Source organism: Podarcis muralis, chromosome 2 (assembly GCF_964188315.1).
Source record: "Podarcis muralis chromosome 2, rPodMur119.hap1.1, whole genome shotgun sequence".
Classification (NCBI taxonomy): domain Eukaryota; kingdom Metazoa; phylum Chordata; class Lepidosauria; order Squamata; family Lacertidae; genus Podarcis; species Podarcis muralis.
The window spans coordinates 121925660-121942252 of NC_135656.1; the positions used below are offsets into that span (position 1 = coordinate 121925660).

The 16593-nt window shown below is 44.3% G+C and overlaps 2 protein-coding genes across 2 annotated transcripts in view; one reads left to right on the forward strand and one right to left on the reverse strand.

The window, feature by feature from the left end:
* LOC114592563 (uncharacterized) overlaps positions 1-16593 on the forward strand; it is a 400972-nt gene that overhangs the window by 176657 nt on the left and 207722 nt on the right.
* On the reverse strand, positions 192-9376 carry LOC144327069 (vomeronasal type-2 receptor 26-like). The gene is made up of 3 exons (XM_077925284.1): positions 9092-9376; positions 2171-2297; positions 192-1102 (listed from the first exon to the last, which is right to left on the reverse strand). Exons 1-3 carry the CDS (start codon positions 9374-9376, stop codon positions 192-194), a joined length of 1323 nt encoding a protein of 440 aa, XP_077781410.1.

Here is a 16593-nt window from a genome sequence, read left to right on the forward strand (position 1 = left end):
GGGACTTGAAGCCTCCTGTGCGAGTCAAAGACTTTATTCCAGAGTATGTGTATGTCTCCCCATAACATCATATCTTCTCCTGACAAAGTTTTTTGACATTTGAATATTTCATTTTAGACCAGCAAGTGGCTGGATTTTGTTATTGCCATTCTGTTCACAGATCCCTACAATGGAAAAGAATGTACAAAGAATCAGATGGCATCTTTACTTTTTGTCGTCAGATTCTCCTTTGTGTTCAGACCAGGCCTGAATAAAATAATGTAGCACTTGGGGAGGAAGATGCAGCCCAGAAGCCCAGCACTGGAGGCCAACATAGAGAAGACCTGCACGGCCACCATGTACTTCCCCTTGGTGCTCAGGTAGGTGGGCACAAAGGACACCCAAACACTGCAGAAGACCAGCATGCTGAAGGTGATCAGCTTGGCTTCATTGAAGGACCCAGGCAGCTTCCTGGCTAGGAAAGCCACCGTGAAGCAGATGGCAGCCAGGAAGCCCATGTAGCCAAGGGCTCCATAAAACATGGCAGCAGACCCTACATGACATTGCAGGATAATCTCTGCAGGTTGGGAGTGCATGTCTGAGTCTGGGAATGGGGGAGAGGTCCCCAGCCAGGTGGTGCAGATGAGAACTTGGACACTGGAACAGGAAAGGACAACAGCGTTGGCCAGAGTCTTCCCCAGCCATTTCTTCACCCTGTTCCCTGGCTTTGTGGCCAGGAAAGCCAGCACAACGGTAATGGTTTTGGCCAACAAAGAAGAGACAGCAACTGAGAAGATGAGGACAAATGCAATTTGTTGGAGAAGACAGGTGGCTTTTCTTGGCTGGCCAATGAAGAGCAAGGAGGACAAAAAGCAGAGCAAGAGGGATACAAGGAGGATGTAGGAAAGGTCCCTGTTGTTGGCTTTGACTATGGGAGTTTCTGAGTATTTAATGAAAATTCCTAACACAAAGCATGTGATTAAGGAGAATAACAAGGTAAAGGAAGACAAGAGAATCCCCAAATAGTCTTCATAGGACAGGAAAGTGATAATCTTGGGAACACATTGATCTCGGTCCTTGTTTGAGTGCTGATCTTCTGGGCATTTGGTGCAGTGGTCTGCATCTGAAAGGAAGATGAGTCATTTGAGCACCCAGGGTCTCTAGCAAGAGACATTCCCAGCCCCAGCGGGAGATACTATGACTTGAATTGGCAATCTGTTGCGTGAAAAGCAGATGCCCCAACAGATTGAGGTTGAATCCTGAATAGACAGAAGTACTGTTTTTGGGGGACAGGAGGCGGGCAGGTGTGGAGGATTCCCTGGTCCTGAATGGGGTAACTGTGCCCCTAAAGGACCAGGTGCGCAGCCAGGGAGTCATTTTGGACTCACAGCTGTCCATGGAGGCACAGGTCAAATCTGTGTCCAGGGCAGCTGTTTACCAGCTCCATTTGGTACGTAGGCTGAGACCCTATCTGCCTGCGGACTGTCTCACCAGAGTGGTGCATGCTCTGGTTATCTCCCGCTTGGACTACTGCAATGCGCTCTACGTGGGGCTACCTTTGAAGGTGACCCGGAAACTACAATTAATCCAGAATGCGGCAGCCAGACTGGTGATTGGAAGTGGCCGCCGAGACCACATAACACCGGTCTTGAAAGACCTACATTGGCTCCCAGTACGTTTCCAAGCACAATTCAAAGTGTTGGTGCTGACCTTTAAAGCCCTAAACGGCCTTGGTCCAGTATACCTGAAGGTGCGTCTCCACCCCCATCGTTCTGCCCGGACGCTGAGGTCCAGCGCCGAGGGCCTTCTGGTGGTTCCCTCATTGCGAGAAGCAAAGCTACAGGGAACCAGGCAGAGGGCCTTCTCGGTAGTGGTGCCCACCCTATGGAACGCCCTTCCAGCAGATATCAAAGCGATAAACAACTACCTGACATTCAGAAGACATCTTAAGGCAGCCCTGTTCAGGGAAGTTTTTAACGTGTGATATTTTAGTGTATTTTTGGTTTTTATGGAAGCTGCCCAGAGTGGCTGGGGGGGCCCAGCCAGATGGGCGGAGTATAAATAATAAATTATTATTATTATTATTATTATTATTATTATTATTATTATTATTTGGTAAAGGTTTTATGGGGGGGAATGATACTGTTTTGGACAAGATTACAAAAGTTACCCTATTCCTTCTCTCACTTGCCTTCCACAGTGGAGATGGTCCCTTTCACACAGGGAGCACAATCATAGCAGCAAAGTGGCTTTCCTTCCCGGATGACCTTGACATCCCCAATATGACAGCTCTCAGCACATCTGGATTGAGGGACAGTCTGCCCATAAAGAAAGATGGTCAGGAGTTAGTGATATTGTGGGATGTAGAGGTGCAGTCAAGTGCAACATTCCGACAGAGGACTAACGGCCTCCAGGTTCTAACCGGTTGCTGTGACAACCAGTTTGTCGGTTGCTGGTAGCTTTGCAAATAATTTTTATTAAGTTTCCATTTACCAAGCCAATCATATTTTATTAACATTTTTTTATTTCCACACAGTTTGTTTTTCAATCTCACTTGCTATCAGACATTGTGACAGTTCTTCAAGGGGGGGGGGGTTGTTAGGTAAATCATATTGAAAAAGAAGAAAGTTTCCCCCCTCCTTTCCGCTCCGTTCAACATACCGTCATGGCTGTGCTTCCTTGATGTAATCCTTTGTTCATTCCGTCCCATCGCTCAATCTTCTCAGTGGTACATTTATTTAGCAGATAATACACTCCTGACCTTGCTCGAAGCATGTGTATTTACTTCTCCAATTTTTCTCTCTCAGTGTCCCCACCCCCTCCTTCTTTCAAATTCGGGGGTGATTTATGGACAACCGCGGGCAAGTACAGCATCTTCCCACCCCCTGGGAAGATGAGGGATACTGATATATTCCCCATAATCAGCCTCTAATTACCTCGTGCGAGCCGGATAGATGGTATTGTCGGCCATCTTCCAAGGCGCTTCTAGCGCCCCCCCCCCCCGGTTGCTGGTAGTTTTCAAAGATAACTGCTGAGTTGCAGTCGCCTTAGGACCAACTTCCCTCTGGTATAGTTCATTTGCTTGTTATGTAACCTAAACCTGCCTTCAGGTACGCTTCTGTAAACCTGAATGAATCTGAGAGTAAAATAGTTTTATATTACATGAATCAGATTTGTGTGTGTATTCCTATAGAGGGATTCTAAGGGATTTTTAACTCTGCTAAAGTAAACCTTCCCACAGGTATGTCTATCTATACAATAATACTGGAGCCAATACTCCCAGCTCCTGCCACCTAGCAGTTTGAAAGCATACTAGTTCAAGTAGATAAATAGATACTGCTGCTGTGGGAAGGTAAATGGCATTTCCGTACGCTCTGGTGTCCTGCTGTGCCAGAAGTGGTTTAGTCATTCTGGCCAAATGAGCCAGAAAATCTGTCTACAGACAAATGCCAGCTCCCTCGGTCTGAAAGCAGAGATGAGTGCCACATCCCATAGTTGGATTTGACTGGATTGCACTGGATTGAACTTTACATTTACTAAATCGTTCAGGGAATTTTAAACAAAAACAGATTGTGAAGACTTCCAACAGAACCTCTCCAAACTTCAGTGATTAATAATAATAATAATAATAATAATAATTCATTATTTATACCCCACCCATCTGGCTGCGTTTCCCCAGCCACACTGGGTGGCTGCCAATAAAATATTAAAAAACAATAGTCAATCTGTAGACGGATTAAGCAATAAATTGGGAAATGTAATTCAAAGCAAACAAGTGTGAAGTGATGCAGGTTGAGGCAAAAAATATTACTTTCATAAATATGCTCATGGGAGTTGAAGTGGGAGCGACTCTTCCTACAAAACTAAAAGCCCCTTTCAATCCAATATCCTCTGTTTTCTTTTTTGGATCATAGTCAAATGTACCTGAATGATTTAACCCACCTTATTAAACCAAAGGGGCCACACGATGGCATCCTGATCAATGGTGACTTTTACGTCTGCGGATCCCTCTCTCTCCATACTCCCAACTTTCCCTACGTGAAGGGACTTATTGGCAAGCATCACAATGTTCACCACATCAAAATCAGCTGTCAGGTCCCCATTCTCATCTAAATATGCTCCACCCCTAGAAGCATTGTAGAACTGAAGATCACGCAGGAAACGGTGAAACTAGAATGACAGAGAAGATCACAGCATTTAAGAAAGTTGGCTGTTTCAGCCCAGGTGGTTCACATATTATCTAGGCACCTAGTGGCCCTCTCGCTCTCCAGGCTTCACGCAGCTCTCCACAAGGCGCCGGAGCCCGGCGCTGGGCTCCCACGGCTTGCGGAGAGTTGGCTGCATGCCGAAGGCTGGGCGTGCTAAGCTCAGCGTGCCCAGACTTTGCGCAGCTCTCCGCAAGGCGCAGGAGCCCGGCGCCGGGCTCCCACGGCTTGCGGAGAGTTGCCTGTTCTGGGGGCTGGGGTCGGGGGAAGCTCGGGCTTCCCCCGCCCCAGCCCCACGCCTGGTGGGGAAATATTTTTTTTCCCTTTTATTTCCCCCCAAAAAAACTAGGTGCACCTTATGGGACTGTGCGTCCTATAGGGCGAAAAATACAGTACTTCTTTTTTAAAAAAATTATGTTCAATGCAAAGTTACAACAAAAATTACAAACATAAATTCCTAAAAAAAAGAACAAACCAACAAAAGCAAATCAAAACAAACAGAAACCAAAAAGGGGAAAAATCACACCTACCCAAAAAATCCCCTGCCATCATACTAAGCTTTACATACATATACTCATATTGACTTCCTTCCTCTGTTTTGAGACCTCAAACATTTTAATCTTTCTGAATTGTTGTGTCTAATGTAAATTACCCCTATCTTTACACCTTTCGCACCGCTTTTAACCCTGCAAAGCTTCATTCGTTACATACCGATATACTTACTCCAGAACAATGTTTTTTCATATCTTCTTTAACACAATCCCATTCCTTTGCTAATTTTTGGTCCCATTGTCCCCTTAGGAATGCTGTGAATCTTGCCAAATTCATATAAGCACAATGTTTAATTTGCTATTCTTTTATTGATGGGATTCCACCCCCCTTTCCAGTTTTGTGCTATGACCATCCTGGGAGCTGTTGCTGCATAAAGGAATACTTTCCTTGGATTGCCGGAAATATCTTTTTAATTATACCTAAAAGGAATGCCTCCCGTTTTTTACTAAAAGATATTTTAAACATCTTTTTGATTTCTTCATATATTTCATTCCAAAATTGTTGAATAGGTCGGCATTCCCACCACATGTGAAACATTGTTCCTATTTCTTTCTTGCATCTCCAACAGGTATTTGATTTTGATTTATAAATTTTTGCCAATTTTACTGGAGTTAATTACCATTGGTATATCATTTCCCCAATATACTTGAGGTCTTTCAGAATGGGCTCTTCCATCAGCTGAGCAGACCAAGAAAAAAGGTTCCGTCCTAGAGCCTCTGTGTTGGGGTTGGGGAGGGAATGGCACCTCCTCTCTGAGTCTTGCTCCAAGCTATGGCTGCGGCTGCGGTTGTGGCAGCTACCCGACAGGCTGCAGACTTGCAGGCCTGGAACTGCATGAGGCAGGCTTGTGACCCTCAACCAGGGTGGACTTCCCCGTTTGAGTGAGAGGCAGTGGGAGAAAAGTAGCTGGGGATCTAACATTTTCTTCTGACGGTGTGGGGCATGTCTAATAATGAGCCTTAGCTTAGTTTTCTGTGGCCTAATCCCCCAAGTGTAAACGGGGTGAATGGAAATGCTTTAATGATTCTAGGTGGGCAGGTAGCAGGGCGTGGTCAAGATGCTGCCCCTATTCTCGTGGTGATAGGCAGGGGAAAGCAGGGCTAGAGTGGGGAGGGGGCTGGCCACCATCAGGGGTGGAGGCCTAGGTGTTTGGTCTCTCTTCCTTGTTCCAGCCCTCTCACACCACCAGGGGTTACTAGTTGCAGATCTACTGAGCCCTCTGGTCTGGTGCTGCTACTGCTGAATGTCAGATCAGTCCATGTTAAAAACATGCTGTTTCATGATTTGATTGCACATGAGTGGACTGATCTGACTTGCATTACTAAGAACTTTCTGGCCCTAAGAGCTGTTCAACAGTGGAACAGTCTCCACCATCTCCTTGACCAGGGAGCCTCTTCACCTTGTAATGGATTTGTGAAGAAACTTATTACATGCAGTAGAATTCTATCTTGCTATAACTTTGGAATGCTTTGCTTGTCTTTGATATTAGGAAAGTGAGATATGATGATTATGATGGAAATAATCATGGCGGCATACCTAGGAATGTATATGAATGGAGATTTAATATGAATGTCATTTCTTTTTGAGGAATCTTTAGTCTTCTCTTTGAAAGGGTGACATGATTATTGCTAGCAGTCCATAGCCCTGCAGATCAAGGTAACTATTGAAGGGCCTATCAATTCTGTATCAAACATTTTGACCTACAGTATTTTATAACCTTATTTATCTCCTCTTTTTTAATGCTTGGCAAATTTCTGTTAATTAAAGGAAATGGATCTATGAATCCGTCATTAAATCGATTTTCATTTAAAATGGAACAATATCTATCCAGATCATTAGAGAATAAAAATGAATACCTGTGATGCTTGGACTTTTTCATCTTCCAACCTGTTCTGACCCATCATCACCACCCTCTTGGGTCTAGAGGAGTACGCAGCATTTAAGGCATGGGCCACAGCTCGGACCGTGTTGTAAATGCTGTAGGTGTCCTGAAACAGGCTCCTTTCAAGGACATCTTGAGAGAACCCCAAAAGGGTCTCCTTCACTCTGCATCGCCTCTGGCCTTTCACAGACAAGACATGCTTTGAATATAAGCAATGATAGCCTTCAGGCCAACATGGATGGAAATTCTTATGGGGGATAGTAACTGGCACATTGCCATCGTGTTTTGCTCTTTTTTTGGTCTGGATAAACAAAGATAAATATCCATGAATGTGTTTGTTCTCAAATAATTCTGGACATATGTTGGAGGTGACATATGAGAAAGCTATTGTGATCCAAACTTTCCCAGTAATTGGTTTCAGGGTTTCACCCACTGTGCGAAGTAAAATTGCAGCTTCAATGAGGGACACTGATTCCCCATAGGAAAGAAACACGTTGATTCGCCTGTCCATGGAAAGTGAAATCTTCTGCTGGAGCTTTGTGAACCATTGTGGTGTAAAGATATTGCATCGTGAAAAGGTTTGTGAGAATACAACACAGACACCGCCCTCAGCAAGCGCAGGTGCCAGGGTGCTCAGAAACCTTTCTCCATCGTCAGAGTCAGGAGCTATGAGCCCAATCCAAGTCCACCTGAAATGCAGGAGTAGCCTGACAATCCCTGAGCCTGGGGGTTCTTCATTTGGGGTCATTCGGTAGAGCAAAGGAGATTGCGTTTTGTCAAGGGCATGATGGACAGAAGCATAACTGACCTAGGAAGAAAAGGAAGATATAGAGGGTTTTCTTGGTCAACTGGAAATTGTGGTCAGGGAGAGCCATATTTTCCAGTGCTTCTCTGGAAAGGAGATGTAGGACACCTTTGGGCAACAATACACTCTGGTCAGTGAACGAAATAAATCAATTCATTCATTATAGGCAACAATTTAATATGTCTTCCACATTATGTTGTCATTGAGTGTAGTGGTGGAGGAAGCGGGCGGGGGGTGTCCTTCCCTGGGGGCCATCATTGAGGGGAGATTACAAGAAGACACCCCGTGGGGGGGGGGGGAGTCGCATCCCCACCCACGAGAGTGGTGTCACAAGCCTCCGCCATCGCAGCCGCGTGTGGAGGATCCTTCCCTCAGAGTTGCACCCTCCGCCCCTGTCTGTACGGCGCTATTTCACACACCTGCCAATATAAGGATGTGCTCAGCTGTGATTCCTGCATTGCAGTGGGTTTTGATGGATTGGTTATTTAATTTTTATACTGCATAATATATTTAAAATATCTGTAAGCATTGCACAGAAAAGTGAAGCAACAACAGACACCTTAAATAAAATAATCCAAAAAGGCCCCGTTACTTTAAAAAATATTACACGCACCCAACACATTTAGAGCATGTCAAAGGCTCTTGGTCTCCCACAAAGAATCATGACAGCTGTAGTTTGTTGGGAATTATAGCTCTTTGAAGGGTAAACTACAGTTGCCAGGATTCTTGTATTGAGTGCTTTACATTTATGGTGTACACAACAGCATCAGCAAAGGCACAATATGGAAACGAAAAGGCCCTAGACCTACCCAGGAAGCTCAGCTTTTTGAGGAAACGGGACTTGGACAATAATTCATGCATAACCACACACTCGTTTGCTAGAACATTGCTAGATTTAGACCCTAGATCTTATCTGCTGTCCTTTTAAAGTTGCACAGTTAGAACAGCAACAACCCACATTCATAAGAACAAGTAATGAAAAACAGCAGAATTTGTTTTAAGAGAGATGGCTTCTGTTGGGGATGTTCTGGGATTAACAAGTTTTAGGGTAGTACTCAACCAGTGACTAGTGGTGCGGGAATCTGTCCCATTTTTCCTATACTGTTTTCCAGATTTAAAATTCCCACCCATTTCACAAAGCTGTTTGCTCTTTGAGAGGAAACATTCATTTACCATATAGGCCAGGGGTTCCCAAAGTGATGCCCTCCAGATGATATTCACCTCCAACTCCCATGAGCCAATATTCACCCCTTAGACTGCTCTGATGGTGACTCTCTTTGTGAAACCCTTCTTCAGCCAGCAGGACAAATCCTTCAACATAAGAAGAGGCTCCTGGATCAGGCCAACGGCTCATCTAGCCCAGCATCTTGTTCACACAGTGGCCAGCCAGGTGATTGTAGGAAACCAGCAAGCACAGCATGAGCACAAATGCACTCTGCCCTCATGTGACTCCCAGCAACTCAGCACCCAGAAGCATTGGTGCCTCCAACTAGGGACGTAGATCACTGTCATTATGCCTAGCAGCCATTAATAGCCCTTGCCTTCATGAATTGGTTTAATCCTCTCTTAGAAGCTTCACTGCCTCCTCTGGGAGTGAGCTTCATAGTTTACTTCCTATTCAGAGAGGTTGCTGTTCTCTGTATGTTGCCCATGCTAGTGTATTCATACCTGGGGGATTTTGTAGGTTCCCAGCATATTTGAAATCTGGAGTGAGGTGTCAGAGTTGACCCCTTCAATGAAAACCAAGGGCTTCTTCTCTCTTCCACAGTGGTAGTTTGGGACATTGGCCCTCCCAGGAGAGAGCAGATCTAGCGTGGCGTCATAGGTCATCCTTGCATCAAAATAATTCTCATAGATGTCATAGCCCAGGGTGATGTTGGGTAAGATCCCAGGGTCCTGATTAATCTCATGGATGGCGATCATGAAGGATAGGCGATACCAGTATGGTACCATATCTGATGCCCTGCAACAAAGCATGAAGCCTAATGTCAGTCTCCGTTCAGTGAATACTGTCAAGTCCCTGCTTTCTTAACCCTATAAGAAATTGCAGCCACGAGAATGAAGCAAAACAGAACATCCACATCACATAATCAGCCATATGTGAGTTTGTTGGAAGCTGAACGGCTGCTTGCCAGTTAAGGAGAGATAGAAGCATATTTGAGCACTTGAGTGCTGGAAGCAAGGAGTGAATACCACCCACAAATATATTGAGAAAAAGTTTGTAAAAGGACAGGGCACTAGTTTGTTTCTTTATTTTTTAAAAAAGGAAGAGGAGATGTAAAATAGAAATCTTTACCAGTCATATAATTCCTGCTTCTAATTGTTATTGCTGTTGTTATCCTATTTAGTAGCTACGTTTCACCCTAAGGTCCCAGGGCAGGTGAACTGTACTGGCTGCCAGTTGATTTCTAGACTCAATTCAACGTGATTGTATGTTAACTTGATAGATAGATTGTGACCATTTAATAGTTATAGTCCTGCTCCTGTCAGAGGAGTGCAGATCAGGCCATCTTTACATGTCCCAAGTTAAGAAGTTGGGATGCAGATGATCTCTGGATCTTCTTGATTCACCATCAATTTGTTTCTTTTTTCCAGTGGAAAAAAGTAAGGAGGGAAGTAATGCACATACATTTTGTGTCTTCAATGGGCAAACTCTAGAAAGCAGGACTTGTCCCTGGCATGTAAGCATTAGAGGCTTGGGCAGTCACAGCTAAGCACAACCGTATTAAAGAATATGCTATGTATATATGCCTACCCATCAATCACAGTTTTGTCTGCTGTGCAGAAATTGCATGGGGAAATGCAGCGTACCTTCTACTGTAAATAAAAGGGGTGGCAAGGAAATGGTGTCCAATATGCAGAATTCGTAATGTAGATATGACCCCGCTTATGAGGTGGTCTCCTGGCTCGTAATAATTCATTGCATCTGGACTGTCCCTTCTCAAGTTCAATGGGCATTTTGCTTTCCGCAACCTAGAAGCTGCACAGGGAAGCAGCAGCAGCAGCAACAACAACATCAATAAGAGCCTCACTCTGGGTCTGGCTCCTGTCATTACATCTGTTTTCACTGCTCTCAACTTAGCAAGAAACTAACTAGATGAAGCCCAAAGTCTCCAACAAGACCGAAGCCCCAGAGAAAAGGTGAGGAAAGGGAGGATACGAAGCTTTCACACTGGCAGAATCCCTGCCTGCCTGGAAGATAAGTCAACGCCCTCGATGGCACAAGAGGTCTTTAAATATGCAACAAACATTTCAAGCTCTCATTTCTGAAATATCTGTTCTTTGTGTCAAAAGTGGGTACATTGCTTGAGTTTTGCCAAGGAATAAATCACTATGATTATGATAATTATGCAGGGAATATACATCTCTGGAATCACTGTGGAGCTTGGGCAGCAGCTGCAGAGCTGGAAGAAAATATCACAATCTGATTTCTCTTTGCTCTAGAGGGTAGGACCAATGGCTTCAAGTTAAAAGAAAGGAGACTCTAACTAAAGTTCAGGAAAAAGTTTCTGACAAGAACTGTTTGAATAATCCCCCTTGGGAGGTTGTGGACTTTCCTTCCTTGGAGGTTTTTAATCAGAGTTTGGATGACCATCTGTCATGAATGCTTGGTTGAGATTCCTGCATTGCAGAGGGTTGAACTACATGCCCCTTGGGATCCCTCTTCAAACTTTACACTTCCATAATTCTATGATTCTATGTTCACCAGATAAGCCAGCATCAAGCTATTTTTTCAGGACATTTTGGGGCCTGATATGATGAACCTCTGCTGCCTGATGGACTTTTGTTATGCATATGGGGGGGGGGGGACTTAAAGCCTCCTGTGCCAGTCGAATATTTTATTTCAGAGTACTGTATCTATCCCCATCACCTCATATCCTCTCCTGACAAACTTTTTTGACATTTGAAGATTTCATTTTAGACCAGCAAGTGGCAGGATTTTGTTATTGCCTTTCTGTTCACAGATCCCTACAATGGAAAAGAATGTACAAAGATTCAAATGGCATCTTTACTTTGTGTCGTCAGATGCTCCTTTGTATTCAGTTCAGGCCTGAGTAAAATAATGTAGCACTTGGGCATGAAGATGCAGCCCAGAAGCCCAGCACTGGAGGCCAACATAGAGAAGACCTTCTATATGCTAATAAATCTTTTGACCACACTCTTCCTCTGGCGTGAGCTTTGCAGAGTACGCAATGTCGTTGGAAGCCGATTGAAGTCTGAATGCTGTCCTTTCACACAATGAAGGAAAGAACGGCTTGAAAGCTACAACTAGTGTTTATTGTAGTAAACAGTAATAAACACATAGATTACTATACAGTGGTACCTCGCAAGACGAATGCCACGCAAGACGAAAAACTCACAAGACGAAAGAGTTTTTTGTTTTTCGAGTTGCTTCGCAAGACGAATCTCCCTATGGGCTTGCTTCGCAAGACGAAAATGTCTTGCAAGTTTGTTTCCTTTTTCTTAAAACCGTTAATACCCAGGGTGCATTGCTTGAAGAGGTGCTTCGCAAGACGAAAAATTCGCAAGATGAAAAAACTCGCAGAACAAATTAATTTTGTCTTGCGAGGCACCACTGTATACAGATACAGAGTGTTAACAGCATGTACACTCTCTCAGCAAACTGCCATTAACCAATCCCTCATACTATAACCACCACAGACAGACAGACTCACAGAACACAGACATATAGATATAGCTGCTCTGTTACGGTATAACACTGATTGGCTGAGCTCAACCAATCCTTATCTTACACCTTGTTGTTGTTGTTTAGTCGTTTAGTCGTGTCCGACTCTTCGTGACCCCATGGACCAGAGCACGCCAGGCACCTCTGTCCTCCACTACCTCCCGCAGTTTGGTCAAACTCATGCTGGTAACCTCGAAAACACTATCCAACCATCTCGTCCTCTGTCGCCCCCTTCTCCTTGTGCCCTCCATCTTTCCCAGCATCAGGGTCTTCTCCAGGGAGTCTTCTCTTCTCATGAGGTGGCCAAAGTACTGGAGCCTCAGCTTCACGATCTGTCCTTCCAGTGAGCACTCAGGTCTGATTTCCTTAAGAATGGATGCATTTGATCTTCTTGCCGTCCATGGGACTCTCAAGAGTCTTCTCCAGCACCATAATTCAAAAGCATCAATTCTTCGGCGATCAGCCTTCTTTATGGTCCAGCTCTCACTTCCATACATCACTACTGGGAAAACCATGGCTTTAACTATACGGACCTTTGTTGGCAAGGTGATGTCTCTACTTCTCAAGATGCTGTCTAGGCCTGTCATTGCCCTTCTCCCAAGAAGCAGGCGTCTTTTAATTTCGTGGCTGCTGTCACCATCTGCAGTGATCATGGAGCCCAAGAAAGTAAAATCTCTCACTGCCTCCATTTCTTCCCCTTCTATTTGCCAGGAGGTGATGGGACCAGTGGCCATGATCTTCGTTTTTTTGATGTTGAGCTTCAGACCATATTTTGCGCTCTCCTCTTTCACCCTCATTAAAAGGTTCTTTAATTCCTCCTCACTTTCTGCCATCAAGGTTGTGTCATCTGCATATCTGAGGTTGTTGATATTTCTTCCGGCAATCTTAATTCCAGTTTGGGATTCATCCAGCCCAGCCTTTCGCATGATGTATTCTGCATACAAATTAAATAAGCAGGGAGACAAAATGCAGCCTTGTCGTACTCCTTTCCCAATTTTGAACCAATCAGTTGTTCCATATCCAGTTCTAACTGTAGCTTCTTGTCCCACATAGAGATTTCTCAGGAGACAGATGAGGTGATCAGGCACTCCCATTTCTTTAAGAACTTGCCATAGTTTGCTGTGGTCGACACAGTCAAAGGCTTTTGCATAGTCAATGAAGCAGAAGTAGATGTCTTTCTGGAACTCTCTAGCTTTCTCCATAATCCAGCGCATGTTTGCAATTTGGTCTCTGGTTCCTCTGCCTCTTCTAAATCCAGCTTGCACTTCTGGGAGTTCTTGATCCACATACTGCTTGAGCCTTCCTTGTAGAATTTTAAGCATAACCTTGCTAGCGTGTGAAATGAGTGCAATTGTGCGGTAGTTGGAGCATTCTTTGGCACTGCCTTTCTTTGGGATTGGGATGTAGACTGATCTTCTCCAATCTTCTGGCCACTGCTGAGTTTTCCAAATTTGCTGGCATATTGAGTGTAGCACCTTAACAGCATCATCTTTTAAAATTTTAAATAGTTCAGCTGGAATACCATCACTTCCACTGGCCTTGTTATTTGCAGTGCTTTCTAAGGCCCATTTGACTTCACTTTCCAGGATGTCTGGCTCAAGGTCAGCAACCACACTACCTGGGGTGTACGAGACATCCATATCCTTCTGGTATAATTCCTCTGTGTATTCTTGCCACCTCTTCTTGATGTCTTCTGCTTCTGTTAGGTCCTTACCATGGAAAAGAGTGTTTGTGATGACCAGCTTGTTCTCTTGGCAGAACTCTATTAGCCTTTGCCCTGCTTCGTTTTGAACTCCAAGGCCAAACTTGCCAGTTGTTCCTTTTATCTCTTGACTCCCTACTTTAGCATTCCAATCCCCTATAATGAGAAGAACATCCTTCTTTGGTGTCACTTCTATAAGGTCTTGTAAGTCTTCATAGAATTGGTCAATTTCAGTTTCTTCAGCGCCAGTAGTTGGTGCATAAACTTGGATTACTGTGATGTTAAAAGGTCTGCCTTGGATTCGTATCGAGATCATTCTATCATTTTTGAGATTGCATCCCAGTACAGCTTTCGCCACTCTTTTGTTGACTATGAGGGCCACTCCATTTCTTTTACGGGTTTCTTGCCCACAGTAGTAGATGTGATGGTCATCCGAACTGAATTCGCCCATTCCCGTCCATTTTAGTTCACTGATGCCCAGGATGTCAATATTTATTCTTGCCATCTCATTTTTGACCACCTCCAACTTACCCAGGTTCATGGTTCTTACATTCCAGGTTCCTATGCAATATTTTTCTTTACAGCATTGGACTTTCCTTTCGCTTCCAGGCATATCCGCAACTGAGCGTCCTTTCGGCTTTGGCCCAACCGCTTCATCAGCTCTGGATCTACTTGTACTTGTCCTCCGCTCTTCCCCAGTAGCATGTTGGACGCCTTCCGACCTGAGGGGCTCATCTTCCAGCGTCATAACTTTTATATGCCTGTTGTCTTTGTCCATGGAGTTTTCTTGGCAGGATACTGGAGTGGCTTGCCGGTTCCTCCTCCAGGTGGATCACGTTTGGTCAAAACTCTCCACTATGACTTGTTCATCTTGTGTGCCCTGCTCGGCGTAGTTCATAGCTTCTCTGAGTTCTTCAAGCCCCTTCGCCACGGCAAGGCAGTGATCCATGAAGGGGTATCTTACACCTACTGTTAACCAATCAGCAGGCTGTCTCTGGGCAGACCACTGTCTCTGAGGCAGACTTACGTTTCTGGGCAGGCTGCCAAGAATATCTCACAGTTACATCATGAACTCATCTACTGCAATATAGTTCTTCTGGTCTTAGAAGTAACCCTTGTAAAGATAGAAGTATACAGAGGGTGGCTGGGAGAACCCAACTAGATGGGTGGGCTATAAATCATAAAATTATTAAAATTAGTAGTATTGTTATCCACTAGCACTTCCCCATCCTAGCTCACTATGCTGCACTGAAACACCCAGTAAATAACCTTCAGCTTCTCTGCTGATACCTTGCATCCCTGCCAATAATAATAATAATAATTTATTATTTGTACCCTGCCCATCTGGCTGGGTTTCCCCAGCCACTCTGGGCGGCTTCCAACAAAGATGAAAAATACATTAAAATGTCACACATTAAAAACTTCCCTGAACATTTGCGCCTCCCCTAATCGCGGGGAGACCCGGTTTTTTGGGGCTCCGGAGCAAGAGAGAGTGAGTGGCGCGGTGCTGCGAACAGACTGCTTCTTTTACGGAGTGAAGCTGCACAGCCGTTGCCGGAGAGCGCTGACTTTTTCCTATGGACAATTTGATCCCAAAAGCAACTACCCATGAGTAGAACAAATTGGAAGATTTTAAAAGAAAAAGGGTCAAAAGGAACTTTAATTTTAATTGGAGGACATAAAAAGGGAAATAATCAATTTGGCAGCTACGCCGGGAGGCTCAAATAGGAAGTCCGCCTTCCGCTTTTGTATTTAGATCGAAACAAAGACCCTACAAGCTAAAATCTTGAAAGTTTTTGATAAAGATTTAAATATTCATCGTTTAAAACGCAACCCCCCCCCCCTTTGGAGGAAGTAGGGGGAAACTTTGAATTTAATAAGTTTTAGGAAATTTAAAAACCGCAGCTCTGAGCCTGGGAACGGGCTGCCTTTGACGTTCGGAGAATTGCATTAAAAGTTTTTTGAGAGAATGGACTTGACAGTTTGCTAAAATACAAAGTTTCTTCCGTCCTCTTCTGCTTTTAAGATGGAGGAAAGTAACTTAAATGGATACAAATGGAGACTGTGTCCCTCTAGTGGGAGATCTTTGACACTATTGCAGGAATGAGTGCCAGCTGGAAAGATAAGATCCTGAGAAACTAGAGACTGACCTTGAAACATTCAAAATGTTGCTTACTGAAGAAATTGTGAATTTACTGTTTAAGATAAACTACTTGCTGGAAGAACTTCATAAGAAGGTGAATGATAGGATTTCAAAAAAATTTGACAAACAGGAACAGGAAATTCCTAACTACAGACAAGAATTGAGCACCAGTGCTAGTTTGGTACAGGAATCTACTTTGGCAGCAGCTGTTGTTTTAGAATCCAAAACAACACAAGTGAGATCCTTAGTCCCACAGAAGCAAACTGAGGACTACAAATGGAGGATGCTTATGACTGAATTTGGTGAAAGCCGGATTCTGAAAACCGGATCCTGCCCTGGAGTGAAGATGGAAAGTTGGAAAGACTTTATTACACAGGGACTTACAGACTGTTGGTATTCGGAGGGAGCTGAAGGTTTGGGGGCTCTTGGACTTGGAGACATTTTGAAATATGACTCTAGCTTTAGCCATGGAAATTTGGCTGGATTGCTCAGAAGATACGACCGTAACATTAGGATGGAATTTCCCTGGGATCTGTTACTTGGCATTAAGGAACATGAAGAAAACCTGCAGAAGGGGCCTGGAGGGGACTTAAGAGCCTCGGACATCAGATTTCCAGATTGAAGGACTATAGGGAATT